The 27,179-nt window shown below is 45.2% G+C and overlaps 1 protein-coding gene across 1 annotated transcript in view; it reads left to right on the forward strand.

Annotated features, from left to right (window-relative positions):
• Positions 1–27,179, forward strand: part of INTS1 (integrator complex subunit 1) — a 625,364-nt gene that overhangs the window by 86,409 nt on the left and 511,776 nt on the right. Inside the window, exons 5-6 of the mRNA XM_085629257.1 lie at positions 6,060–6,197; positions 13,045–13,204. Coding sequence (XP_085485383.1) covers positions 6,060–6,197; positions 13,045–13,204 — 298 coding nt within the window. The remainder of the gene's footprint in view (positions 1–6,059; positions 6,198–13,044; positions 13,205–27,179) is intronic.

Raw genomic sequence — 27,179 nt, forward strand, 5'->3', positions numbered from 1 at the left:
ACTAGATGAGCTATTCACACGTGGAACTGGGGGAAGTTGAGCCCTCCGGCCACATTGTCATTAGTGAGGACAGTGAGGAATGGAGGAAGAGGGAGTAACGCCCTGATTACTCAGCAGTAGTCATCATTTGTGAGGACCATGATGAGGGAGGGTCAAACCCGGTGTACTTGGGATTACCAGATGACTCCTTGGGACTGAACTTTCCCAGTTCTGGGCTTTCTGTTCCTTGATCACCATTTTCACTTGTGTTAGGTCCAAGGAAGCTACAACCCTTAGAATGCAGACATTTGATAAATGAAACCTGGGGCTCGGAACAATGTAACTGGGAGAAACACAGTGTTTTGGTAACCCTATAAATCCATCTTTGTGTATCGTCGCTAATTTTGATCAAAAACTTGAAAAAACGCCAAATCCCAGGAAGCACTTGGTACGTACTTTATGTGCAAAAATGAAGATTTGACGTTTCTCTAATTTGTCGTAACCAGCGGAGATATGTCAATGGGATGAGTGCTGTCTCTGATGAGTGGAAAGGTTAACTGCTCAGTGATTGTGAACTCTACACACCTTTCATTACATGAGAATAAGTCAATAAGAGGCTGCAAACCAATTTGGAGAAGTTTGCCAAATATGAATAAAAATTGGGATGGTACAGATTATTTAAAAGTAAAATTATTCAAAAGCAGCCAACAATACGGCTCAACAATTTAAACACTCACCACTGATAACTGTTGTGAACCACTGGAGAGGTACACAAATTACGACATGCCGCTCATTCTTCCAAGGTCGATAAATTGAGCACAGTTAAATTTGTTACCCCTCACACCTGTTGTTTGGAGTGTTTAGAAAAGGTAAAACTGCAATACAACGCGCTATGTGAACCAGGTTCTACATTTACTCAGTTGCTATTTGCCGGACATGCATCCTCTCTCTCGACTTGGGACCCCGCTGGAAGGCGAGTTGGAGGCTTGTGATTGTTTTTACTTGCATAAGAAAAGCACAGCCCTAACCACTGTGCTCCGTCATGCTTTACTAACCCAGAATGCTCGGCAGGAATCTGATCCTGCGTTTTCGTTAGACGGCAGAGCCAGGGCTGTGTTTGTCTAGCACAGGGCTGCAGAACAGACTCTCACGAACACTTAAAACCAAGCAGTAGGGTGGCTCGTTTTTTGTGTAAAGCTAGATGAGAACACCCAGCGATATAAAAATCCAGCAAAATCTTCTGAAACTGTTTATTCTGATGCATTCTGAACACCTCCCCCAGTTAAGGTCAGAAGCTCAAGCATTAATCACAACCATCCCCCCAAAAAGGTGTTCTAAACCGCGGCAGACACAGATTACAAAAAAAAAAACGTAAATGCTCAGTGGCGTATATCATGACCTGGTACAGGCTAGGTGGCTCAGTTCCTTAGAAAGCACCAAGTGCTGGTAAATTGCTCGGGCAGCCAGGTTCATGTCTCGGCATCGCACAAAAACATATGAATTGAGTAAATCATCTAATCGCCCGTGAAAACAATAGTGGTAAGCGCTCCAATACCTCCAGGTCGAGTTCGTGCTAGAGGGGAAAGAAGCACCAGGCACAAGAGGGAGTGAGAGGGACTGCAATGCCTCACGCGCTCCACCGAAATCTGGCCCGAGTGCACGGACCAAAGGCCTCCAGCCACCTCTGCATCCAGCCGCCCCGGCTTGAGCTGAAGAAAACCAAAGGTGTCCCAAGCACCGTGAAACTTGAGCCCCCTTGTTGGTTCAGCCAGTCTGGTCCCTCAGTCCCAGCTTGTAGCCTGTTTTGACCGATCCCCATTGACTTCAACGGGGCACCAAGCACTGCATTACACCTCTGCACCTGTCTGTCCGAGGTAGCCAGTTGGTGCTGCCTTGGACCCTGCCCCATACTTACCTTAAGCCCGGAAGATTGGTCCTGTAAATCGATGTAAATGACCTGTATGTAGTATATGCCTTTCCTCCATAGGATAATATTACTGCTTTAGAAATTGAAAAAAGTGTTGACTTTTGAAAACTGTAAACATTTTCTAACTTGAGATATACTTACCTGATTTTGATGATGGTGGAATGAGCTTTCTTTCTTTATTGTGTCTCGGCTTCAGACCGTTGTAACTGTCTGTTGTTGAAGACCTATTGGCCCTATTACAGTAAAATATATACATATTGTGGTATTTGGGTCAGCCCTTTGCTCTTTATTGGGTGGCTTTATTGTCTCTCTCATTTCTTATTGGCTTTCCTCCCTTTTCTTTATTTGTTTCCAACTGGACCATTTTTTCTTTACTGTGTTCTGTTTGGATGACTTGTCTCCATCCACTACTTGTATTCAGAGAGCTACTTTTGACCTTTTCTTCTAACTCCTCATGGGAGTGGAGGTGTTGTCTTGGTCACCCCTTCATGTGGGGCTCCCTTCCCAGACCCACTCTTTCTCCGTGTTGCTCCCTGTCCCACCCACCGCTATTCCATTGCTCTCCCTGCCTTTAAATTTTTTTAACACAACCTGTCCCCCCTTCGGGTGCTATCACCAGCTGCAACCACTTGGCAGCGTTGACATAATTCCCCAATGCACTCCTCCATTTCTCCCTTAGAAGGAACAAAGGGGCGTTTTTATGTTTTAAATTTATCACATAACACCCACTCTACAGTCCACCATGTTGGAAGAGTACATGAAAAAACCAAGGTGTCCACTATGTCATGATGTATGCATGCGCATACATCATCATTCAGAAGCCTTCATATTGTCATGACATAGACAGTGTGTAGATGATGGTGCATGCGTTGGAGAACGTCCTGCTGACTTTTAACCTCTCTTCTTGCTAGACCATTCTGCTTTGCTGTTTGTATATGTTGAAGTTATCTGGCCCATCACCTCTGGTCTATAAAAGGACCATACTATCCATTTGTTTTCATTTGTACACCTTTTGCCATAGCTCTGAGACAAAAACAAATTGGCAGAATGTGCTAACTACTTAACGCTTTAGATATTTGAACTGATTTCCGCTTTAAAATTGTTTGAGTTTACTTACTCTCTGTCCACTAGACTAAACTTTGTATTTATGGATGTTCAAATCTGTCATGCAAAAACCTAAATCATGGCAAACTCTTGAGTGAATGAGGTTAGGCGTGGGAACTTTTACCCTATTGGGTAATACATGCCCAAGAGTTTTTCTCCTAAATGTCAGGCATAAATGTGGCATCTCCCCCTTTCATAACACTCCAGGACCTGAGCAAGAACAGAAGAGTACTGGACTTTCTGACTTTAACCTAAAAAGAGCACTGAAGAACTGGTCTTGTCCCTCTTGTAAATAACAAGTCGACTCTAAGAGTAATAAGGTTACCTCCTGTTAAAGCTACAGGGATACTGCAAGCTGCAAGGGGCCTTTCTTGCAACTGCACAGCTGACCAGTGGCAACTGGACCTGGGTTAGGTCCTGCTGTTGGCCTTTGCCTTACATCCTCTGAGTTTGAGGGCCTCCTCTGACATCCTGAGGGACTTTAGAAATGTACTGGGACTTAAAGTACTAAGGGCCAGATTCAAAGTTTGGTGGAAAAAGTATTCTTGGTTGGCTTGACGGAGTACTTACCGTCTTCCAGGCCAAATTAAGAAACGACCACCAGGCTGGCGGTTATTTCTAAAGCCTTGGCAGGAACCGCTGTCACGTTGGTTCCTGTCAATGCTTATTTAAGTTTGATGCACGTCTCTGTCAACAGGATAGAGCCGTCCGGCAAATGTAATTTTTTTTTCTTCAAAAAGAAAATTCGAAAAATTGGATTTTCTTTTTGAAAATAAAAAAAAATGATCCCCTCACCATTGGAAATTTCATCCATGGCTGGGGCAGCATCGAGCTGTTTCCACTGCCCCTTACTGCCAAAGTGTTCATGGCGCTGATGGGCATTGAAAACTGATTTGTATGTCCGCCCATCTAAATGGCCCTTGCTCCATTTGGCCGTCAGAGGGTTGTAACCATGGCGGAAACTAAGTAGTGTCCACCTGATTACACCAATAGTCCGCCCAGATATAAACCTAGCAGTCGAATCGTTATCTTGGCAGTAAGGATACTCTGTTGTCATTGCAACGGAGTATTCTTATTGCCAAGATGTAAATCTGGCCCTAAGTCAGAGGGCAAAATCTTGGATCAGGGTGAACCTTGTTGGTGTATCTGACCTACGCTTCATCTCAGGCAGCATTAAATTGTGCATATGTCCCGGTCTACCACAACTATTGACTATCAATAGCACTTTATGCTTCTTGGTGCTATTGTTACTCAAAACTGACTGACATTTTGTTTATTGAATTTTAATCTATTTTTCTAACTCGTTTTTTGGGGATTTTGACTTTTGTTACCATTTTGGTACTGCATAAAAACTTTACAAATTGCCACTAAGATAAACCTGTCTGCCTTGTTCCATTGCTGCCAGGAGTTCGAGCTCAGTTTTATTTGCTGACTTTAGGGGTTCACCTTGGCAAGGGTTGTGATTAATCCCTGAGGTGGGTAGTCACCTACTCCAATTAATAATCTAATTTCTTACAACTGCCCTATATGAGAGGACAACCCCCTATCCCACATCATCACAAAACATAACCGTCGGCATGGTAAAACAGTCGCAAAATATTGTGAGTCTTATGTTTTCAATCTCCTCTGGTTTGATTTTTGAGGGTGCACGGCGTGCACATGTCGCAAGTATTAACTAAAGGTATGTGTATATGGATAGGAATCATGAAGGGACATTAAGCAGTTTGTTAATCAGCGCATGCTGACCAAGGAGCAGGAAGGTACTATTGCTTCAAGTCTTTCTTCTTGGGTGTAGCATCGCAATAGTCAAGAAAGTGACCTCAAAGCTTTCTAAATATTGGCAGATTATCTTTATACTGTCATTTTGTACGTAGCAAAAATAATCAATTCTTCAAGCCACTCTGCATAGACTCAGGATTTCTTTTATTATGCTTTCTTCCTTTTAACCCACCATTAATATAGAAATTGACAACCAAATCTGAAAGGGGTGCCCTCATACCCACATTGTCTCCACCGTTTCCCAGATTTTTCCAGAACATATTTAGGAAGCTCCTGAAGTGTGTCGTCCCAATTGTTCTAGGCCTTGTATTATGTTTTGTTGTATTGCACACACTCAAATACTTGAAATGTTCTCATCTTTACATCCTCCTACTCTCTGTATTTCTCCGCAGTTCAGTCTCCCAGTGCACCTTACATGTCCATCCACTCTCTATTTTCATTGAGTGACGTATAAATGAAACAATTGGTTCCCTCACAGGTTTTGGCAAACTTGCAAGAGTAACTTTTTTTTAATTGCCATTGGAATCTTAGATAAACATTTATCTCTGTCTTGTTTGACCATACCCCAACATGTCTGTCTTTTATGAAGCGTAGTCCCTCGTACATGGCTCAATTGACTTCATCTTTACCATTCAGGCAAAACACTTAAATTCAGCCCTTCAGTTAGCTAGGTTTTCTCCCTGTGTTTCTGGAATGAAGTTACAGTAGTGCACATGGGTGAGAGGAAATGAGTAGACCTTCGGTTCCTTTTTTAGGGCCATCTCTACCAGAGTTTTTATAATTGTTTTGTTGATTGCATTTAAATAACGATTGCTAGATATATTTGACTTGTTAAGTTACATACAGTCTTCTTGTTTCAATGAATCACTTGGCCAGTGCAAGAAGGATTGCGATATTAGGTAGGTCATGTTTTGATAAAGAAGACAAATGGGCCAACATTCCTTTTCCTTTATGCAAACACCTGATATACAGCTATCCACCGCCTTTCTATTTGTTGTTCTTACCTCTTTTAATTGAAAGCCCCCAGTTGCTGTAAATCTGTGAGCTTTTAATAAAGTTTTTGTTACAGCTAATATTTGTTTGGTTATGAGAACAAAGTAAAATGGCCCTAAATGCTGAAGATGCAAAACTGTGAGTCATAATATTTTTGGATCTAGTAAACCCTGAAAATAATACCATATCAGGGCATGCAGGTCTTGCATTCCTTCTCTTAGCATTGCTAAGTCTCTGTCCTGAGAGTGCTGAGCATAATATCCATTGTATTTTGCAGGCACTTTGCAGCCTCCTTCGTAGAGATGCGTCCATTAACTTCAAGGCAAAGGGGAACAGTCTTGTGTCAGTGCTAGCCTGCAATCTGTTGATGGCTGCGTACGAAGAGGATGAGAACTGGCCTGAGATTTTTGTGAAGGTAAACTTGAACACTCAAGATGCAGGACTAATCTGTCACCATGAGAGTACAAAGAGCACATGTGAAAACAGTTAATTTGATAACTTAATGTATATTTTTCTCTACTTTCTTTTTTCATTTCCCTTTTTGATCCTCCAAATTGCATTTCTTTGCTTGTCTTGCTTCCCACCTTTTTAGTTGATTGCTTTAGATTTTCATCTCCCTTTTACAACATGTATTTCTTCTCCACTCTGATTTTTACATGTTCCAGTTTTCCACATACTTTTATTTTTTTTTTTAAATTCTTTTTATTGACATTTTCAATAACAAACTTAAAACATTGCTTCACACTGCTATGTACGCATCGCGGACAATGGCGACAAGCTCCCCCCCCCAACAAGGCACAGGGTGCGTAATGTACAGGATATCAAGGCAGCCTCACATGACAATCCACGCTTCAACCAACCGGCTATCTGCCTCATCTGCCCATCTAGGTATCCCACCTCGACAGCCACCAACCCGCCCCACGAGTAGCAGCAAATATTAACGATTCCCCCCCATCCGAGGGGAAAGCAACGTGTTATAGCATTTGTAGCGGGGTTTGCTCCAGCCAGTGTATGAAGGGCTCCCAGATGTCTCTGGGTCTGGACCGCGCCGGCATAAGCTCCCAGTACAGGGCCAACTGGGTTTGGCAGTAAACAGCGCTTTGAATCCATACCTTAATGTGAGGTGATGTGCCCGCCCCCCAGTGTATAGCAACCTGTCTCTTGGCCAATAATAATAGTATTGCTGGCAGTTTCCGGTGTTTGGGCTTAATCATGTGTAAAATCCCCAGTAGTGCAACCTGGGGAGTGCAGGGAATCAGTAGGCCCGTGATAGTGCATATTATCTCCAGCACCCTTGTCCAGAACAACGCTATTTCAGTACAGCCCCACGCCATATGCATAAAGGTGGCCCCCGGTGCATGACAGCGCCAGCATTCATCGGTATCCCTTAGACCCATGCGGTGCAACCGTCTTGGTGTGCGGTAAAGCATGTGTATGTACTTGAAGTGGATCAGGCGCAGCCTGTAGTTGGGGGATAGAAGCTCAAGCTGACGACAGCACAGATCCCAGTGTACATCAGAAATTTCAGCTCCCAATTCCGCCTCCCACACGCCCCGCGCCGCCGGAAGCAACACGGGGTGGTTAGCCTGCATTCGCACATACAGTCTGGAGACCAGCTTGCGGCCAGAATCCACGGACAACACATTCTCCAGAGCAAGCAGATCCGGCGGTGGCGCCGGGAAAGTGGGGAACAACCTACGACTTGAGTTGCGGAGCTGGTAATACAGAAGCGTGTCTAGTAGCGTCGGTGTCTCCGATCCACACATCTGCTCCATCGTTAGGAAGGCGTCGCTCGGAAACAGATCGCCTCCAGTGTGGAGGCCCAGCTCCGCGGCTCGCCCCCCGGTTCGCATAGTCTGCAGCGACGGCCACATCGGGTTCCCACGTAGGGGCACCGAGCGGGTATAAAGCACATCTAAGCCGGCCCTGCTTCGCAAACCATTCCAGGCCCACCTGAGCGCGTGCACCGGGTCGACATCTGTGCACCGTCGGGCGTGCGGCGCGTATAGGGCAACCGCCAGCGGCAGCGGTGCCGCCCTGTCGGTCTCGAACGCCACGTGCGGCTGAAACGGTGTGGGGTGCGCCCAGTAGTGCAAGAACTGTGCCTGTGCACAGTATGCATATAAGGAGAAGTCTGGCGCAGCCAGGCCACCCTGCCTTTGTGGGAGAGTGAGGGTCTCCCAGGAAACCCTCGGCTGCTTTATCCCCCACGCCAACTCCACCATCAATGATCGCAGTCGTCGCAGAAAGTGTGCGGTAAGGGGCAGCGGGATATTCGCAAATAAGTAAAGGAGTTTAGGCAGGATCACCATTTTCGCCACAGCAATCCGGCCAGCCAGCGAGAGGGGCAAATGTTTCCAGCGGCCAACTCTCTCCTCCACCCAGCCGGTCACCCGCCCATAGTTTTCTGTCCAGATCTGCTGCATATCTGTGCTCACCCAGATCCCCAGGTATCGCACCGGCCCAGTCGCCCATTTCAGCGGGCAATCCGGGGTAAAGCGGGGAGTCCCGGTGGTCAAGGGCAGAATGACTGATTTCTCCCAATTGATAGTGACACCTGACAGCCGTCCATAGTCCAGTAGCTCTTGTGTCAGAGCGGAGAGGTTGACCTGAGGATCAGAAACATACAGTGTAACATCATCAGCATATAGCGATATGGTCAGCGCCCTCGACGAGAAGCCAATGCCCCTGGCCGCGTGATGTTGTCTAATACGGGCAGCCAGAGGTTCCGTGGCAATGGCAAACAGCAGAGGTGACAGGGGGCAGCCCTGTCTCGTGCCTCTCCGAATGGCAAAAGGCTCAGAGATCAACCCATTGACCCTTACCCTTGCAGTAATGTCTGTATAAAGTAGTCGTATGTAACCGATAAAGGCCTCACTTACCCCCATGCGCTGCAGCAAAGGGAACAAGAATCCCCATTCCAGGGAGTCAAACGCTTTGGTGGCGTCCAGTAGCACAGCCGCTGCCTTAACATGCGGGGCCAAATAGTGCAGTACTCCGAAGAGGGTGCGGAGGTTATGGGACGTTGAGCGGCCCGGTATAAAGCCCGACTGGTCCGGGCGGATCATCAGGGGTAACACCGGCTGCAGGCGAGTTGCAAGCATTTTCGCAAATATCTTGGCGTCCGTGTTGATTAATGAGAGCGGCATATAAGAGTCGCACTGCTGGGCATCTTTATCTGGTTTCAGGAGGGTGATGATGACAGCCTCCCTCATGGAGCCCGGAAGCACACCCCTCTCAACCGCCTCAGCAAAGACCGCCAGCAGGCGGGGGGCCAGGAGATCCGCATATTCCTTGTAGAACTGCGCCGGAAGGCCGTCCGCCCCCGGCGCCTTACCAGCAGCCAATGACCCTATGGCCTCCCGCACATCCTCTGCTTCAAATGGGCGATCAAAATAACCTTTCTGGTGTGCATTAAACCATATAAGCTGTATGGAATAGAAGTATTCAGACAGCTCCGCCTGAGTGTGGGCCGCCCGAGATCTGTACAGATCCTTGTAGAAAGTCCGGAAGGCATCTAGTATTTCCGGAGGGCTATATACGGCTTCACCTCCCCCAGTCATCATAGCGGGGACAAATGTCGAGGGCCGCTGCGAGCGCAGCAGGAGGGCCAGCGTCTTGCCGGGGCGATCTCCCTCCCCATACCGGCGGGCCGTCGCATATTTCGTCAGGAATTTGAGCTCCCTGTCAGCCTCCGCTTGATATTCAGTGAGCGTGGTGCGTGTTGTTGCCAGCGTAGCAGCCGAGGGGTCCGAGCAGTACTGCTCCTCCAATGAGTGCAGACGTTCTTCTAATTTACCGAGCGTAGCCCTTAAGGTCTTTAGGACTGCTGCCTGTCCCGAAATGCAGTGGCCCCTTATCACCACCTTAAATGCGTCCCACAGGGTGCTTAACGATGTCACGGAGCCCTCATTGTGTTCAAAGTAGTCTAGTATGTGTTGGTGAATGTCCTCTCGAAACACCGGGTCTGACAGGGCCTGTGGCGGCAGGCGCCACGTGAAGGGCGTGATGTATGGCTTGGGGACTTTCAAAGTCAGCTCGACAGGGGAATGGTCTGAGAGGGTGCGCGCCTTGTGAGCCACTGAAGACACCCATGTATGTGCCTGTGGGGTCAAGAGCCAGTAGTCTAGGCGGGACCAGGCTCCTTTGTGCGGGGTGAAACATGTGCCCTCCCTAACCGCGGGATGCAATACCCTCCACGAATACAGTAAATTATAATCTGCCATTAGGCCTCGTAGAAGGCCAGCAGCTTGTGGGTGATGTGTGCGGGCTGCCCCTTCCCTATCCAGGTCTGGCGATAGCACGGCGTTGAAGTCCCCTCCCCACAAGCAATCTCCGCCACCCAGTGATTGTGTCAAGTGCCAGACGTGACGGAAGAACCCAGGGTCATCCGAGTTGGGCCCATAAGTGTTAACTAGCGTCAGCGGCGTGTGAAATAATTTCCCACTCAGTATCATGTAGCGCCCATCTGTGTCAGCATGTACCTTAAACGTTTGCCAGGGAAGGCCTCTACGGATAAGAATGGCCACACCCCGGGAATAGCTGGAGCAGCCTGAAGTGTGCACCTCGCCCCATCTAGCGCCTCGCAGCCTGTCTCCAGCGCTCCGAGGCAAATGAGTTTCCTGCATGAAACATATGTCAACGAGGTGGCGTGTCAGATAAGCCTGCGCCAGGCGTATTTTGCGGTGGTCGTTAAGACCGCGGATATTCCATGTTAGGCATCGTAACTCGGTCAGGGAGGTTTATATGTGTGTGTCCCATACGGTGGCAAGGATGTCAGCGTCCCACAGACCAGGGGCCCTCGGGGATCCCCCCGCCACCCAGTCCCCGGGAGGAGCAATATCATACAATCAGCCTGCTGTACGGGTGCGACGCCATTTCGTGGTGTACTAAGAAATCGCAGTGAGTGAGCAACAACCAACAAGAACCAAAACCCTCCCCCACTCACTCCAACCCCCCAAACAGGTTGAGAAAGAACCCCCCCCCACCTCCCCACCCAACAGGAACTTTCATATAGCAATGTCTCGGGAATCATCCCACAGGGCGTGGGGTCGCCGGCTCACACCCCCGTCGAAAAGACGACAGGGTGGCCGAACAGTGCTGCCTTCGATAAATACAGTACAATGAGCCACAGCGTACGGCGGCCCGACAGACCTCCCCCAGCAGCGTTCCATAGTGCCTTAGCGGTGCGGGCCTCGACAAGTCAAGCCAGTGCGCACAGGTTCGGGACACATCCCACGGCCCTCAAGGGCCCCCTGGATTCCCATACGCGGCTACGGGCCATGTATCTTACAGTTACGTTGTCCAGCATCTCTTCACCTCTCAAAGGGATAACACGCTATGTCACTCTGTGTCGCTCAACTGGCCACGCGGAGAAGCGCCCTGGTCGTCTTCTCGCCCGCGGTGCGAGCGCTCCGCCTGCCTGGAGAACCTGAGGGCATCCGCCGCGGTCGTAAATAACATAGGCTTCCCTTTGTGGTGTATCCGTAGCTTGGCCGGGTATAGCATGGCATATTTAGTCCCCACCTTCTGGAATATTTTTTTAGCCGGTATAAATTCTCGCCTTGCGGCCTGCACCGCCTGTGTAAAATCCGGAAATAAGGAGATTACCATATTTTGGAATCGGAGCTCACCTTTTTCACGCGCCAACCGCAGGATGGTGTCCCTGTCCCGGTAGTTCAGAACACGTGCCAGGATCGGCCTCGGCGGCGCCCCAGGCACGGGCCGCGGCCCTAGTGTGCGGTGCGCCCGCTCGACCAGAAACATGGCCGACAGGTCCGCACCAAACAGTTCGCGGAACATTCCTTCAATAAATTGTTCCATGTTACCAGTATTTGTGGATTCTGCAACGCCAATAATGCGAACATTGTTCCTGCGGGAGCGGGCCTCCAAATCCTCATTGCGCCCTCGAATCACCTCCAGGACCTTATCCATGCGAAGGAGCCGCTCCTGGGTGTCTCCAATGCTCTCCTCGCAGTCGGTAATACGCGCCTCCGCCGCAGCGATCTTCTCCTCGTGCTGGTCGACTTTATGAGATATGCCATCAAGCCGCTGGGCCATGGAGTCTAGCTTACCATCGATTTCCTTGAGGCACCCTTTAAGATCTCGAAACATACTTCTGACATCGTCCTCCGGCGGTGGGTCCAGCTGCGTTTCAGGGACCACCGGCGGCGATGGCGGAGCCGCCACCGCGCCGCGGGAGGCCTGTTTCTCAAAGTAGAGCTTCCGCTGCTTGGCGTCGGATTTCCCCATGCCGCCTTTTGGGCCCTACACACCCCGGCACCGTGGAAAAGGGGGCAGCCGGCACCTCGTGGGCCCCGGGCCCCGGCCAGCACTGGACCGCAAGGCCAACACGTGTCCCCGGGCAGGCTAGGCCCGGCCAGCCTTCGTCTCGCCCAGGCGGTGGGTCAGCAGCAGCTACTCATCCATCGGGGGCTCACCGCGGCCAGGCAGCAATCCCAACGGGCACCCAGTCGCTCCAGCGCCACGTTTACCAACTCGCAGTGTCCTGTGGCAGTCAGGGGCCTGGGCATGGATCAGGCTCCACGCCTCCCGTCTCTCTAGGCCAGCAGGATTACCGGCTCCGCCAGCAGCGCCAGGCCACGTCGCAGTCGGCCAGTCAGCCAGATCGTCAGGCCCGCACACCGTGTGCCCCGGAGCCGCCGCCAGGGCCGCGCTCAGGCCAGCAGGGGTCCGCAGCTGCGTCTATGGTTGCCGTCGTCGGGTATCCAGCACTCCGCCGGCGTCCGCGCCGGTCCCAACCTCGCCACACAGGCAGCGGCCTCCGACCAGGGCCTCGCGTAGCAGACGGCGCCGCCCAGCGCGGAACGCCCCAGCGGCCGGAGTCACGAGGGCCCGTAACTCCGGATTTCCACAGCCGATTTCTATCACAGAAGCACCGCCGGGATCCTCGGCGTCAGGGCACCTCCCGCCGCAGCTCCCCCGCTCGTAAAGTCAGGCAGAGAACGGATGGGCTAACGGATTGTTTGTTCGGCCGGCAGAGCCCCGTTACACGGTGGCCATCTTGCAGCTCGGCTCGGCCACGCCCCCCAGTTTTCCACATACTTAACTTCAGCTGCATATCTTTACTGTTTTTTCATTTTCTTCTTCTTTTCATCATAGCTTGCCTCTGTGGCTTTAACTGTATTTCCACGTCAGTATTTCCGCTTCAATTGTAATTCTGTTTTTCTTTTTCTTTGAGTTTGTTTCCATTATTCCATTTTGTCTGGTCATTTGTGTCTGATTACTGCTTTCCTTTGTAGGTGTACATAGAAGATTCACTAGGGGAGCGAATTTGGGTGGATAGTCCTCAGTGTAAAACATTTGTGGACAATATCCAGACTGCATTTGGCACAAAGATGCCTCCTAAAACGATGCTTTTGCCCGGAGATACAGGACGCATTGGAGGCGATCTCAGTGCAGGTAAGATGGCTCATTGTATGTGTTGTTGTGTTTTCTTTTTCTTTTTTTGGTCTACAGGTTTGTTCATAATGCAGACATTTGGAGAGTAAATTAGAAGAAATGCATCTCCCTATCAGAGGTTCGGTCATTCCTTTACAACAGAAATAGTCAATGATTGCGAGATCTTATAGCAGCTTCAGGGCCATGTTCTAACATTATAGCAAGAGTGTCCAAATAAATTGCTAAAATTTCAGTTGTGTTAGATTTTTTCGGGCAGGAGTAGGAAATTGGAAGCTCTACCAGTTACATGCACAATAAGAATGCTATCTCTTGGTTGTAAAAGTTTCTGTGTTTTATACACTGTGAGCCGTTTACCCATGATGCGTGAAAGGTTTAGATTTTACAATGCACCCATTCAGCCATGTCATCCAGCAAGCTCTCCTAAGTCAGGTACAGAATCTCGCGGGACCAGATGTAATCGAGCCAGTCTTTATGGAAAGTACACAGCTTTTATAACCAGCAATTTGCACTGAAAACAAAAAATAAAGTCTTAAACATATTAAGAGTTCATAGTCAAAAACTCACCCTGTCTTTTGAAATTCAGTATCTAAACTGGGGCTTCAGCAGTGTGCATTACCCCATTTCTGCCTCAAAAGGCCATTAAAATCTCCTTCAGTTCATTGCAGAGCTGTAGGGATAATTCTCTTTGTGCAAGGACTTCAGTGTTGACCGTGGCACATCTTGGGTTATCACCTAAGCCTTGCAGCACTTGACTGCATTATTTAAGGGGTGCACATCTCTTATGATTACCAGCAGTTGAAAGCTTCGCCTCCAAAACCATATACATCTTCGATCTAGTGTTGGAAACCCCATGTTCCCTGCTAGGTTTTGTAAACTGATGTGAATTTGTGCCTGCAGACTTCAGCGCTATCTTGAACTGTGAATAGAAGAGAGCTTTTGTTCCTGTGCCAGGTTCTCGATCATTCAGGGGCACTCTGCTCCACTTCTAGAGCCAGTAATTGTTATCGCTCTAGTGAATGTTCAGTTGAAGCACTCTTATCTGGATTGCAAGAATGAAGAAGATTATCAGACTATCTTCCAAGGACTCAGGATAGAGCATGAAAGAAAGCTTTTGTTGCCAGGTGAGCCCTAGACTGTAACCACCTCAAAGGATCTATGTTGATACACCTAATCCATTTAACTGAACTTTCTTGGTTAGTAAGTGGAGAAGTATGCAACTCTGGTTCTTTGAAATTACATATCATTTTCTGAAAAGAAGAACACTATCTTCACATTGACAACTTTCACCTGTAAGCCGGATTTACACTTCACAGTGGAAGGTGTAAATATGGTGTATTTAAAGTATTTTGCACTACTACAGTGGTAGTTTTGACCCCTAGAGTGGCCATCCCTTCCATGAGAGGAACCACTATGGGACAAAGAGGCGGGGATGTGTTTCGCAAAGAAATTTTTGATGGAAATTCCACCATGCCCCAGCCAAATGAAGGCATTTCCGTTTCCTTAAAAGTGGACTACCGTGTCAGTACCTGGATGTATTTACCTGACTTTTTGTGTTTTGTTTTTCTGCATCTTACGCCGACAGGACATATTGTGGTGAAAGACCACCATTCTTTTTGTGATGGTCTTTCAAAGTGCACACATCGTCAGGTGGTGGTTGGTGATCCTGCGGCGTACCAACAACAGATACTCTACTACCATATACTCACCTGGGCCCATAAACACACAATTGAGTAGACCGCTGGGTTTAGTTAAAGTTTCTGTACTTTCCACAATAATCAGGATTAGTTATTTGGTACCTCTACTAAGCCTTCACTGATCAAAAAGTTATTTCGTCTGGTCGATGGAGTATTAGTTGAACTAGTTGACGATGGTGATTAACATAATTCTAACTTTCTATACCTTGAAGTAAATAACCACAGATTCAGGAAAGTTTAAAATCTTTATCTAAATTAAATGCATGTGAACCATTTCAAAAATACAGTACAGTCACCATCATTCTTAGGAGAGAAAATTCAATTAATTAAACATCAAGCATATACTTCGGACTCACACAATAACTAATGCTCAGAAAGTGAGAGGATAGAGAGAAAAGAACATCTGCAAATAACGTGAAATTATAGCTACCAAGAATGGTGTGAAAGACCAACCCCCTGGCCAAAGGGCTGGTAAAGGTCCCCCGGGATAGTTCAGGCGACAAAGACTTCAGGACAGGATAGTTGACCTCTCTAGAATACCAACGGTTGCGCCGCACCCCTCTCTGACACTCTCTTTCTCCTCGAGATTCTTCCGCGATCTTCTGATCTAACCCAATTAAATTAGGACAGAAGGTTCTGCATTCAGCTCTTCATCAGCATCTCACAGCATCTCTCCCAGCAAAAGTATCTCCCGCTACACAGACAGACTCCCGAGCTCTGCATCTGGTTCTCTCCTTCTCTATCTAACTAACTAAAGCTATCTTAATTATACCTTTCGTTCGTCATGTTCCACCCACTAAAGTTTCAATATCTTAAAAATATGAAATATGATTGGTCAGGCAAGGGGGGGGGGAAGCTCCATCACACCATGCTTATATGTCATTAATATCAGTCCAACTATTGTTCGCAAACCCATCCCCTTAATTTTTATTTATCTTTTTAGTTCTCATCGGTCTTTATTTCAATCTTTGCAACAATTTATTAACATTCTGAATGTGAGTCCTCATTGTCGAACTTTTCAACATCCGTTCCCATGCTTGTATCACTCTAGTTTGGCTCCCTTTCAATAGCTCTGTCATGGCCGTCATGGCTTCACTCAGTGGGCATGCACGGGCTTCGCATCACTCCATTTAATCCGGCTATGCAAAAGAGGCCCAAATACGCACTAGTGATAAAGTCAGAAAGACAAATATTAATTTCACAAATAAAATGGTCACACTGTATACCACCCACCTCTACTCTATTCCCTTTTATTTATAATACTTTCCCCACATTAGCATTGGTAAAATAGCTTGTTTCCGTTCAAAGTAAGCAGATGCCATGCACACGAGTCTGCAAGACTTCATTTTAGTGTCTTCTGCTCATGCGCCAGAAATTCCCTCCAAGCGATAGCTCATCATACTACGTAGATGCAGTTGACGCATGCGCGGTAAAGATTTCCTGTTTAAAGCATTTGTAGTCCTCCGTTCATGTTATCCACGTTAGAAAACACACAAGTAAGCTTCACTAACCCGCGTATTCATGTGGTGCGCATCATTTTTACACAAAACATTTTAATAGCTTGTTAGTGAGTTAAAGGAGCGGATTGCTTCAGAGCAAGTCTCTTTTCTACGAGTACTTGCTCCATCAATCCCCTCTCTGATGGCATTTTGAGCCATCACAAAATTACCCATCCCTTCTCAGATGCCAACTTTCAGCATTTCTCATTCTCATTCTCCTCTTTTTCTTTCTTATTTCCATCTTTGTTTTCTAAATCTTTCCTCTTTTTAGGTTGAGCCTGTAACAGCGTGCATGCGCTGTTCTGGCGAAGACTTCTTGTAGGAGCTTCTAAAACTAACTTAAGAATCGCACATGCTCGTTTTGGCCCACACTATTGGCCTTTGCGTGCATCTTTTTAACAAAGACAGCACGCAATTGGCCTAAGGCGGGTGCATTGCTCCGCCCATGGCCTATTGGTGTCGGTTACCCGCAGGCCCGACATCTGTTTGCAGTTATCGTGCACAGAGGCGTGCACCATAGTAGGAAAAAGATGTCTCAGTGTGGGGCACGCACCACTCGTTTTGTTTTTTATTCTCGTCTCATTTTTCAGAATACTCAGTATCCTCTGTTCAAGCTCCTAATCTCTGTTACACACTAATGAGTCGATGGTACAATTATTGATCAGGAAACCAACAGCAGAAAGATAAATAATCCTGCCCTGCTGCAGATAAATCTCCCAGTTACAAACCAAATCCATGTACCCGGCAGGTAGTAAGAGAAACGGGCACTTATCTGGCATGTGTTGGGAAGTGCTTAAATGACTGAGACACTCGACCCAACTTCCCCCTCGTCCCATCCTCGGCCAGTCTCCACCTCAGAAGGTTAATGCGTAACCAGTGAAAAATCGACCTTGAGTCCTCAAGTAAAGCCTGTCAATATTTAACACGACTGGTATTGAGGACGCCATTTCCCACATGGTTGCATAGTCGATGTTATGTTACTGTGTTTATGCTTGTTGGCTGTCCTGACGCATTGACTCACGGCACGATTGTGTCGGATGTTCCTTCTCCTCAGGGGATCACTTTCCACAGGGCTCAGGCAGAATACACCGATTCCTGATATGCTCTTTTTTACCCGGACCTTGTTAGAATTCTGTTTCCCCCTGCTGGATACGAATAGAGAACTTTACACTCCTCAAAGTTTGATAATATTAGAACAAAAAAAAAGTGTGACCAAATCACCGTTTTTCTTCTGCACTAATCCGCCACCATTTCTTGGTTTTATTATTCGTAAACAGTATACATATACTATTTTATTTTCGGTTACAGCAAGCTGTTTACGTCTAAGATGCTTCACATTATTTGAACATGGTACTAAACGTCAACACATTTTTATCTCTTAAAACTTTGGCTGTTGCAGAAAGAAAACAACTGTGCTTTAACATTAGAAAAAGGTCCCTGTTGTGTTGTAGCTGACATTATATTTGCTATAAATATAAACATTTACTTTTCTTTAAGGCAATGTAAACCAGACGGAGGACCTTGATATACTTTGTTTTGGCTCTGTTATCGGGTACTGCTGCTTAAAAAGACTCCAAACAGATTGTAATTATAATTGGTAAGTTCAACAGCCACGTCAGAGCGCTGTAGGCAGACTGCAGGAAAATTCTCAACTATTACATTTTGACAAAATAGAGACGCGCCATTGATCGTTGTATATACCGCTCCTTTATTCTACGCCGGCACGCATGAGACGCATCACCATTTAAAAGCGCAGGTGCTGACACTGAGCCTCTATATTGTAAGCATCGCCTTTCCTGCGTCACCAGGCTTCTTCCGTTAGAGGGAGCCCTGGCATTTTCTGAAAAGATTTTTCAAGATGCAATTTTCCTTCGTAGTAGAGTTTATAATTCCTAGTCCACTCCAAAATGGTTGTGTATTAAATCTGTATCCCGGGGGTAGTCACAACAAACCACATTACTTATGTACCGCCATATTTCCTCGCATTATGTTGAAGGAGCTTGGGAGAGTATGGCTCAAAAGCATGCACTGAGATTAGCTCGTTTATTTACCCATTTGCACAAACTCTTACGAGTCCTATGGGGAATGGAGTGCTTTACAGGAGCACTAGATTTCAATACACATTTTTTTTTCTTGCCACAGGAGATTAAATGTTGTGCCTAGAATCACACAGCTTGGTGCACCCACGCCGAGACTTGATCTTCGTTCTCTGCTGTAGGATGTGAGGTCCGCAGACTGCCATCCTAGGGTGGTCGAGAGAGGGACATTTGTGGGTTTTATCTGGCGTAATGGTCAGAGCTGCCGGCTTCAGACCTAGGGAACCAGGTTCAAGTCTTGGCGTCGGCTCCAACAAAAGAAATTGTGTCATTGTGTAACGTAACTGGCAGTGTGCCCCCGTGCACTAGAGACAACCTTGCACTAAAATTCCTATTTTGAACTTCTACATAAAACATTGAACACCAGCGAATGTATTTCCGACGTTCTTTCGCTGCAATTTGTAACAGCCTCGGAAAACAAGCATTTGCAATGCAACAGGTCTCGCATTTACACGAGTTTGAGCTATTGGCATTGTAAATGATAATGCCTTTTATATATGTCTTGGTTTTTTAAACATAATTAAAACGCATTGTCATTTGCAATGCCAATAGCTTAAGCTCGCGGAAATGCGAGACCTATTGCATTGCAAATGCTTGTTGTATATTCTCCCTTTCATTTCCTCCATTTGTATCTCCCCGTATTCCCTCTTTCTTTTCTTTCCTTTTCCAGTCTCTTCATATTTTCTTCCTTTTCCTTTGTTTCTGCAACATTTACACCAAATCATTATTGCTAAAATTATTATCATTATACCAACTACTAGAAGAATTATTTGACCTAAAATACTTTTCCCTAAATCAGAAAACCAAGTCCCTATTGAAGAAATACTCTTTGTTAGTCTCTCCCATACACTGTCAACCTCCAGTAGTTTCAAATCTTCACGAACTTCTGTAATATTCTTAATATACCCTCTGATTTCCCTACTTTTATCAGGAATTTAAGTGCAACAGTGTTGAACTTTCAGCATTCTACAGACTCCGCCTTCTTTTGCTAATAAAATATCAAGCGTAAGTCGATTTTGTAAAACCATAGACCTAATCGCAACAATTTCTGTATTTATCATCAAGAAACCCCCAGCAGTATCAGTCGAGAGACGATCAACTACTGTCGACAATTTACAAATTCTATGTGAATTCAGAATGACTCCCACTGAAGGTATCAATGCACCAAATATATCACCTACTATTTCTGAAAAACTAGCTCTCTTTCTCCTTGTGGGTCAATTAATGTTTTCTTTGTTTCCAGTGATTCTTTTTACATGATAAATTTTCGGAAATACTATTCCAAAGTAGCAGCTTCCGTAGCATCGTGCAGGCAACTTATAATAAGCATTATTCCCACACACGTAGTAAATCCCAGGAAATACTGGATCAGTTCCCCAACCTCCCAAAATTAGGAAGTTATGTTCACATTCACTGGAACCAATAAATATGTTATTATAATCTCTCTTTAACCTATGTAGGCAGGTTTTCCCGTTCTGTACAAAGTCCAGGGGCATTGCAGCATGAGCCTTGTCAGTTGTATACATTTCCTCTTTCCCAGCCCATGGTGGTACATGGGTTTTTTTCTTCAGCAGCTTTGTTTTTAAAATCCTGTCTCCTTTCCTCAACTAAATTCAAAAACACTTTTTCTTCTTCACGCAATATACATGTTAAATTATTCTTCTTGTGTGCCTTTACTATGTCTATTGATTTCGTTGTTAAGAAAAACTCACCCATGAACTCTGCATCTTGGCTACTAAGTACTGCATTCATATTCTTTTGAATAAGAAGCTCTGAAAATACTACATCTAAGTTTGAATAATAATACTGAAGTTTTCTGGTTTCATAAAACAGACTTGCTAGAACACTACATGATATACCATATGTTAAAGGTAAATGGTGATAGGTAACTCCTTCTGATACTGACCCTGGTAATTTCATACAGACATAACAATTGCTAATCTCCATTGTATCTACATATTGAAATAACAACTTTGTAAAAACATTTAAAGATGTGTCATTATCTGATACTGTGTGATGAAAATCTGTCTCACCTGCTGCTTCTAATTCTACTCTATCTTCCTTTATTGTAGCTGCTTTCTCATTAGTAACTGTATCATTTTTCTTATTTGTTATCATAAATAAAGGTACCGCCACTGTCAGAAATAACCATACTGAGATCACTAATAAAATACTACATATGCGGGCTCTACAACATCTTCGTTTTAAACTTTGTTTCGGTTGCTCAGCGACTTCATTTCGCCGTTTTAATCTGAGAAGATATTTTCTTCTCTTTCTTTCTTCACTTGGAAATTCGAACTCTTATTTTTGAGGTGGCCTCAATTTTCTTTAATCAATCTGTGTAGAATCTACTTCTTCTGATTACTTACTTAAGTCTAGATTCTCAAACTCTTCTAATATTACATAGGTCTACTCGGGGGCCGATTGTTCAAAATCCTCAGTCTTGGGCTTCTTCATGTGTTTCTCACAATTGACTGGTTAGACTGAGTTTGACTAGTAACCTCATTCACTTGCTCTGGTCTTTCTCAGATAGTATCTCAATCTTTTCACTCCTCCTGGCCAGTTATCACCCTTTCTGACCCTTTTAACCTGAACTGCACTTTCACCCTCTCCGTCTTTTTCTAAAGTTCTTTTATTTTCAGTATGTCTAGGCACAATCTGTTCTTCTTCTTCTGAATCACTCTCTGTCTGTTCCTGTTCAGGTCTTGTTGTTATTTCATCCACCTGAACCTGTTCTTTTTCCTCTATCTGGTCCTGTTCAGGTCTTATTTTAAATTGATCTTCTTCTTCTGCCCAAACGTCGTCTTCTTCTCCTAACTGATCCTGTTCAGGTCTTACTACAATTTGTTCTTCTGCTGCCTGAACGTGTTCTTTTTTTCCTGACTGTCCCTGCTCAGGTCTTTGGATAGTTCTTTTAATCTCTGCCTGAGTGTATTCTTCTTTCCCTGTCTGGTCCTGCTCAGGGTTTTGAGTAGCTTTATTCACTTCTACCTGAGCGTGTTCTTCTACATCTATCTGATCATCACTACTTTCCTGTCTCTCTAATCTGGTTCTTCTTCTTGTTTGAATAACAGCTTCAGGTATGTCAATCACTGGTATCCATCCCTCCTGATTTGTGCTCGGTTGTTCCTCGTCTATCACTTCAGAATCTATCATTCTAGATTCCCCGACTTCACAACCTTTAGCTGTTTCAACTTGTTCAATCAGTTGCTGTTCTTCTTCAGTAGGCCTGGAACTCTTTTGGTATGACTGGCATGAATCCAACTGGGTAAACCTGCACACTTCACTGCTGTGGTAGTGACCAGTATGACTGGTTTATCCCACCTGGGTGCTAGGCACGACTTTCTGGCATGTTTCTTCACTACCACCCAGTGTCCAGGATTCAAATCATGCGCCTGTGTTGGCTGCCTGGCAACTGCGTCTTCTCCAACCTGGTGAGAGACAGAACGCACTAGGTCAGCCAATCCTTTGCAATGGTCCAATACCAGATCATCAGTTATATTCATCAATTTATGTCCAGGAATAAATGCTTGTCTCATTGCCCTTCCCATAAGTATCTCATGTGGACTCAATCCTGTTTTTCTGTCAGGAATACTTCGGAGTCCCATCAACACAAGAGGCAATGCATCTGGCCATTTCAGTGATGTGGATGCACACACTTTTCTTAACCTTGACTTGATTGTGTCATTTAGTTGCTCAACCACTTCAGAAGCCTCTGGACTGTACGCAAAGTGCAGTTTTTGTTCAATTTTGAATGCTTCACAAATTAATTGAATTATTTCATTATTAAAATGAGGTCCTTAATCTGATTCTAATGTAACTGGAAAACCGAAACGAGGTATCAACTCCCTCAACAGTAGTTTAGCAACTGTGAGACTAATTTCTCCTTGTGTGGTATGCCTCTACCCATCTCGAGAACAGGCACACTATGACAAGTGCATACCTCAATCCATTGCACGGAGGCAACTCAATGAAGTCGAACTGCAATCTTGTGAATGGTCCCTCTGCCTTTCCAATTTTTCCCCAACTGACCACTGTCTTTCTGCCCGGATTTAACTGCTGACAAATTAAGCATCTTTGGCAAAGGCTTTCTTCGACTACCCTAAACTTTGGATTGTACCAACTCTGTCTCAATAGTCAAATCATCGAATCCCTGCCAATATGTGTTGTCCCATGGTATACTGGTCTGCTATCGGTGTATCTTCTCTCCTTCTTTCACAACCTGACTTTATCCAGTTATCCTTTTCTTTCGCCTCAACTTCATACTGCAACTGTCTAACCTCATCCTATGTTTCTAGAGCTGAGAAAAACATAAGTTGGCAGCTGATTTCACTTGTTTCAATCTTTCTGTTAAGTGCAAAGTTATTCGTTGCACAATATTGAGCAATTTGGTCTGCATATCTGTTACCTGCCGCCACATAGTAATTTACGGACTGGTGAGCAGCACACTTGACCACTGCTATTTCTTTTGGCAATTGTATTGCTTCCAACAACTCATTTACATTTTTGCCATTTCCTATAGGGGATCCTGAAGAAGTCAGAAATCCCCTCTGCATCCAGAGCTGGCCAAAATCATGCACAACCCCAAAACCATATTGACTGTCTGTGAATATGGTTATCCTCCGAATTTTTCCGAATTTTGCATGCCTTTGTTAAGGCCACAAATTCGGCTACTTGTGCAGATTTGACTCCCGGTAAACAGGATGCTTCAATGACCTCTGATATTTTACATACAGTGTAAGCTGCACTGAGCCGCCCTCCTTCTGTTCTCATGCATGACCCATCTACGAATAGTTCATGATCTGGCTCTTTCAAGGGCACTTCTTTTAAATCTGGACGGGGCTTGGTACACATCTCAGTCACATCCAGACACTCATGATCCACTTCATCTTCATCTTCTTCACAGCATGGGTCTGGCAACAATGGGGCAGGATTCATTATTGTATTACTGTCACATTTTCCACTCCCAGAATCACTCTTTCATACTTAGCCATTCGACTAAGGGTAAGGTGCTGCATTCGAGTTCTTGTTAAAAGAATCTCAACTGAATGTGGGACGTAAACTTTAACTGGATGTCCCATCACAATCGATTCACTTTGTTCCAGACTCATACAAGTAGCAGCTACTGCTTTTAAGCAGCCAGGTAAAGCTTAAGCCACAGGATCCAGAGTAGCAGATAAATATGCTACTGGACGTCGGCTTAATCCATGCCTTTGAGTCAAAACTGAAAGTACACAGCTTTCTCTCTCACAACAGAACAGTGCAAATTCTTTCGTATAATCAGGCATGCCTAAGGCAGGGGCCTCACACAGACAATTTCGCAATTTCACAAACGCTTCCACGCACTCATCATTCCAGACAATCGGATCCTTTGCTCTTTTCAGAGTCAACTGAATCAATGGTTTTGCCAGCAGGGAAAACCCGACTATCCACTGCCTACAGTACCCAACTACTCCAAGAAACATTTTCATCTCCTTCTGTGTCTGAGGTAGTTGTATTTGCTTGATTATCTTTATTCTCTCTGGGGTCACTTTTCTAACTCCTCTTTCTATTTTGTGGCCTAAATATTTAACTTCTTGTTGACAAAACTTCAATTTCTCTGGAGACACCTTGTTCAGCCAAATGGTTCAGTAATGCAATTGTGTCAGTGACACAATCTTCTTGTGTCTTTGATGCCACCAGTAGGTCATCAATGTACTGAACCAAAACTGAATTTCTGGGCATGACCAATGTTGTGCAAGGGAATAGAGAACAAGCATTGAAATGCAATAGGTCTCGCCTTTGATTAAGTTAAAGCCATTTGCTTGCTAATGGTATTGTATAGCAAAGCAAATGGCTTTAACTTAAGGAAAAGCGAGACCTATTGCATTTTTAATGCTTGTTCTCTTTGGGAGGCGCAGCCAGATGTTTAATTGACAGAGGCTATTTCCGAAGAGTGGAAGACAGGCATCACCTGTGGTTCAGTTGTTTACAGCAAAGGTTCAGTTACATGACAATTGGCCAATTATGATCTAATTGGTGAACTGGGACAACACAATCAGAGGATGAAAAAAGAAGAACTCCAAGTAATCATAATGGAAACATTTCCGGTTATGTTAATGATGTTCAAGATAGGAGCAAAGGAAAACGCATGATAAAAATAAAAAAAATGCAGAGCACCCTTCTCTTAATATGACGCAGATTAAAGAGAGCGCCCCATGAAGGGAAAGGCGTGTTTCTTCGTGTAGCACAGTAGGACGCCATTGTTTATTATTTCACTCCTACAAATACCATGTCTGTTAAAAATGTCATATTCAGTAAACGTGGGCGGCTCTGAGCAGACGGCTGAATGGTCAGCACTAAATTTGGTACGGAGTCAAGGGCTCCTTTTATTTACTGGCTGCATGACTCCCTACGCTGCGACGGGACGTTTTTCCTAAATCAAATTAAACCTCGGCTCACATAGTGGGAGAATTATGAAGAGGCGTAGGCTTGGCTTACAGCTGAGCTGTCGGTTGCAGAACCACCTAAAATAAACTCTAATCTTGGCACCCTCGCCTTCTTAAACTGTGCGACCCCGGGTAGATATTGTGTGCCCCTGTGCCACCTTAACAGTAGGGTCCAAAAAAGGTGATGGTTTAGAAGTTTAGCACTAGAATTAAGCGTTTCTATTGCCCAACGAAACTTGATGTAATACAGGTTCCCCCTCACCTCACCTCCCCAGAACATTATTCCAGCTTTTCCAAAATATCTATGTAAAAGCGCAACAAACCATAATACAGACTGAGTAAATGACGTTGGTTTTAACGGTAGGCACATTTAATAATTTTGAGGGACCATATTTACATTTTAAAACTTGGAAGCACTGCATGTGAATTTGTTTTTAGCCAAACCCTTCTGAAAAATGGTGCGTGTTTTTAAAATAATAATCTTGGGAAGAAGCATGGTTTTGGATTCAACATTTTCGAACACTAGCTAATGGCAATAGGGGCTACGGAAAAAAAAAAATCCTGATGGATGGACGTGGCTGTATAACAACCTACTTAAGTACGCGAGGCTATACCGCAATGATAGTTTACTGGTAATAGTAAAACGGCACACTTTACGGTTTCAGTAGCATTAGTCGCTCTTCATTTTTTTTTCTTAGATACCACTCCAGTTATTCTCGGTTTCACATAAGAAGGAAAGTAACTCGAGGGAAGGAAAAGAACATTGAAAACAAACACTTCAGCATGCATGCGCTAATGGTCTTCAACTCCAAACATTTGTCATTACCGGATTTGCATGAAATAGTAAACTTCTACAGGGAAGTGGTTTAACCCATCAGCTGTCGTTAATCTTAAGTCAAGGTAGTTTTCCAGCCACAAACTCCTACAGTGCCACAGATTGAAGGACCTCCATCCATCAAAAAAACACGAAAAACGCTTAATGTTGGTCTTTTCTACAGCGATTCGCACATAAGGGGGATTGCGTGGTTCAGAGGCAGCCCTTTAGTGTGCAAGTCGAGAACAAAGAAAAGCGCGCCAGCCATTGTTCAAGGCAAATGCGGTAATACGAAAAAATAGTGCTTAGCGGATAATTAAGAGACACTGTCTCCCGCCGCAAGTAAAAGATCAAATCCCGGTGGGCGGGGCCAAAAGCAGACAGGGTGGCAACCCTCCGTGTAATGATTGCCTCCGGTGCAATCATTACACTGTGTTTTGCATCATCCATGATGCAAACCAATGCAAACCAATCAAAATTGGAGGCGGAGCCGCACCACGACTTTTGGAAACATATTGATTCCAAAAAGCCCTCGTGTGACAAAAGCAGCGCATGCGCTGCTTTCTCCAGGCCGAGACCTAAAAAGGCTTGGCATAAATCAATTACTGTAAACCAGCCTCCTTTCCAAGGTATCTGATAAGGATCACTGCTGGATTTGGCACTACTGGGCAACGAGACGCTACAATTTAGTTGATCTTTCTCAAATCCTGCACTATCCTGTATTTTCTTCTAGGCTTTTTAAGTCACATTATTGGCGAATTACAAGGACTACCCATTACTCCTTTTAAAATGCCTTGTTTAATCATTCGGTCAATTTCAGGAGCAACTCCTGCTTTCACTTCTGGACTCAATTTGTACTGTCGTGTGTTTGGATAAACTGCACCTTCTTTCACCGTCACTTTCACTGGATCTACATTTGACATCAGCCCAATATCTTTTCCTGTAAAATCCCACACATCTGGATTCACTGTGGTTCTCAACTCTTCTGGCAATTCACTTTCAATAATCAATGAAAACATCTCATCTACTTCAGTACCTTGCTTAGCTAACATCATTTTGTATACAACAGCTTCATCAGGGGTTTAGAAAGCAACACCATCTGGTATACAGTAGATCGTGCAGTTCATTTTGCACAATAGATCTCTTTCCAACAGATTTACTGGACTGGAATCGCAAACTACAAACCGATGCATGTCTTAAAAATTTCCAATATATACCTCCATTGGTTTTGTGATTGGGGTTCTAATCTGTTGATTCGACAATCCTACAACTGGGATAGGTTCTCCCGAGAGGGGTAGGTTTGGGATGTCTGCTGTTCTCACAGTAGACCAGGTAGCACCAGTATCCAATAAAAAAGTGATATCACTACCTTCCACTTTCCCATCAATAAATGGACCTGACTGATCTACCGGCACGCACTCCTCTTCCTCCCCCTTAGGCACCG

The sequence above is a fragment of the Triturus cristatus genome, chromosome 10, assembly GCF_964204655.1.
Source record: "Triturus cristatus chromosome 10, aTriCri1.1, whole genome shotgun sequence".
NCBI classification, from domain to species: Eukaryota; Metazoa; Chordata; class Amphibia; order Caudata; family Salamandridae; genus Triturus; species Triturus cristatus.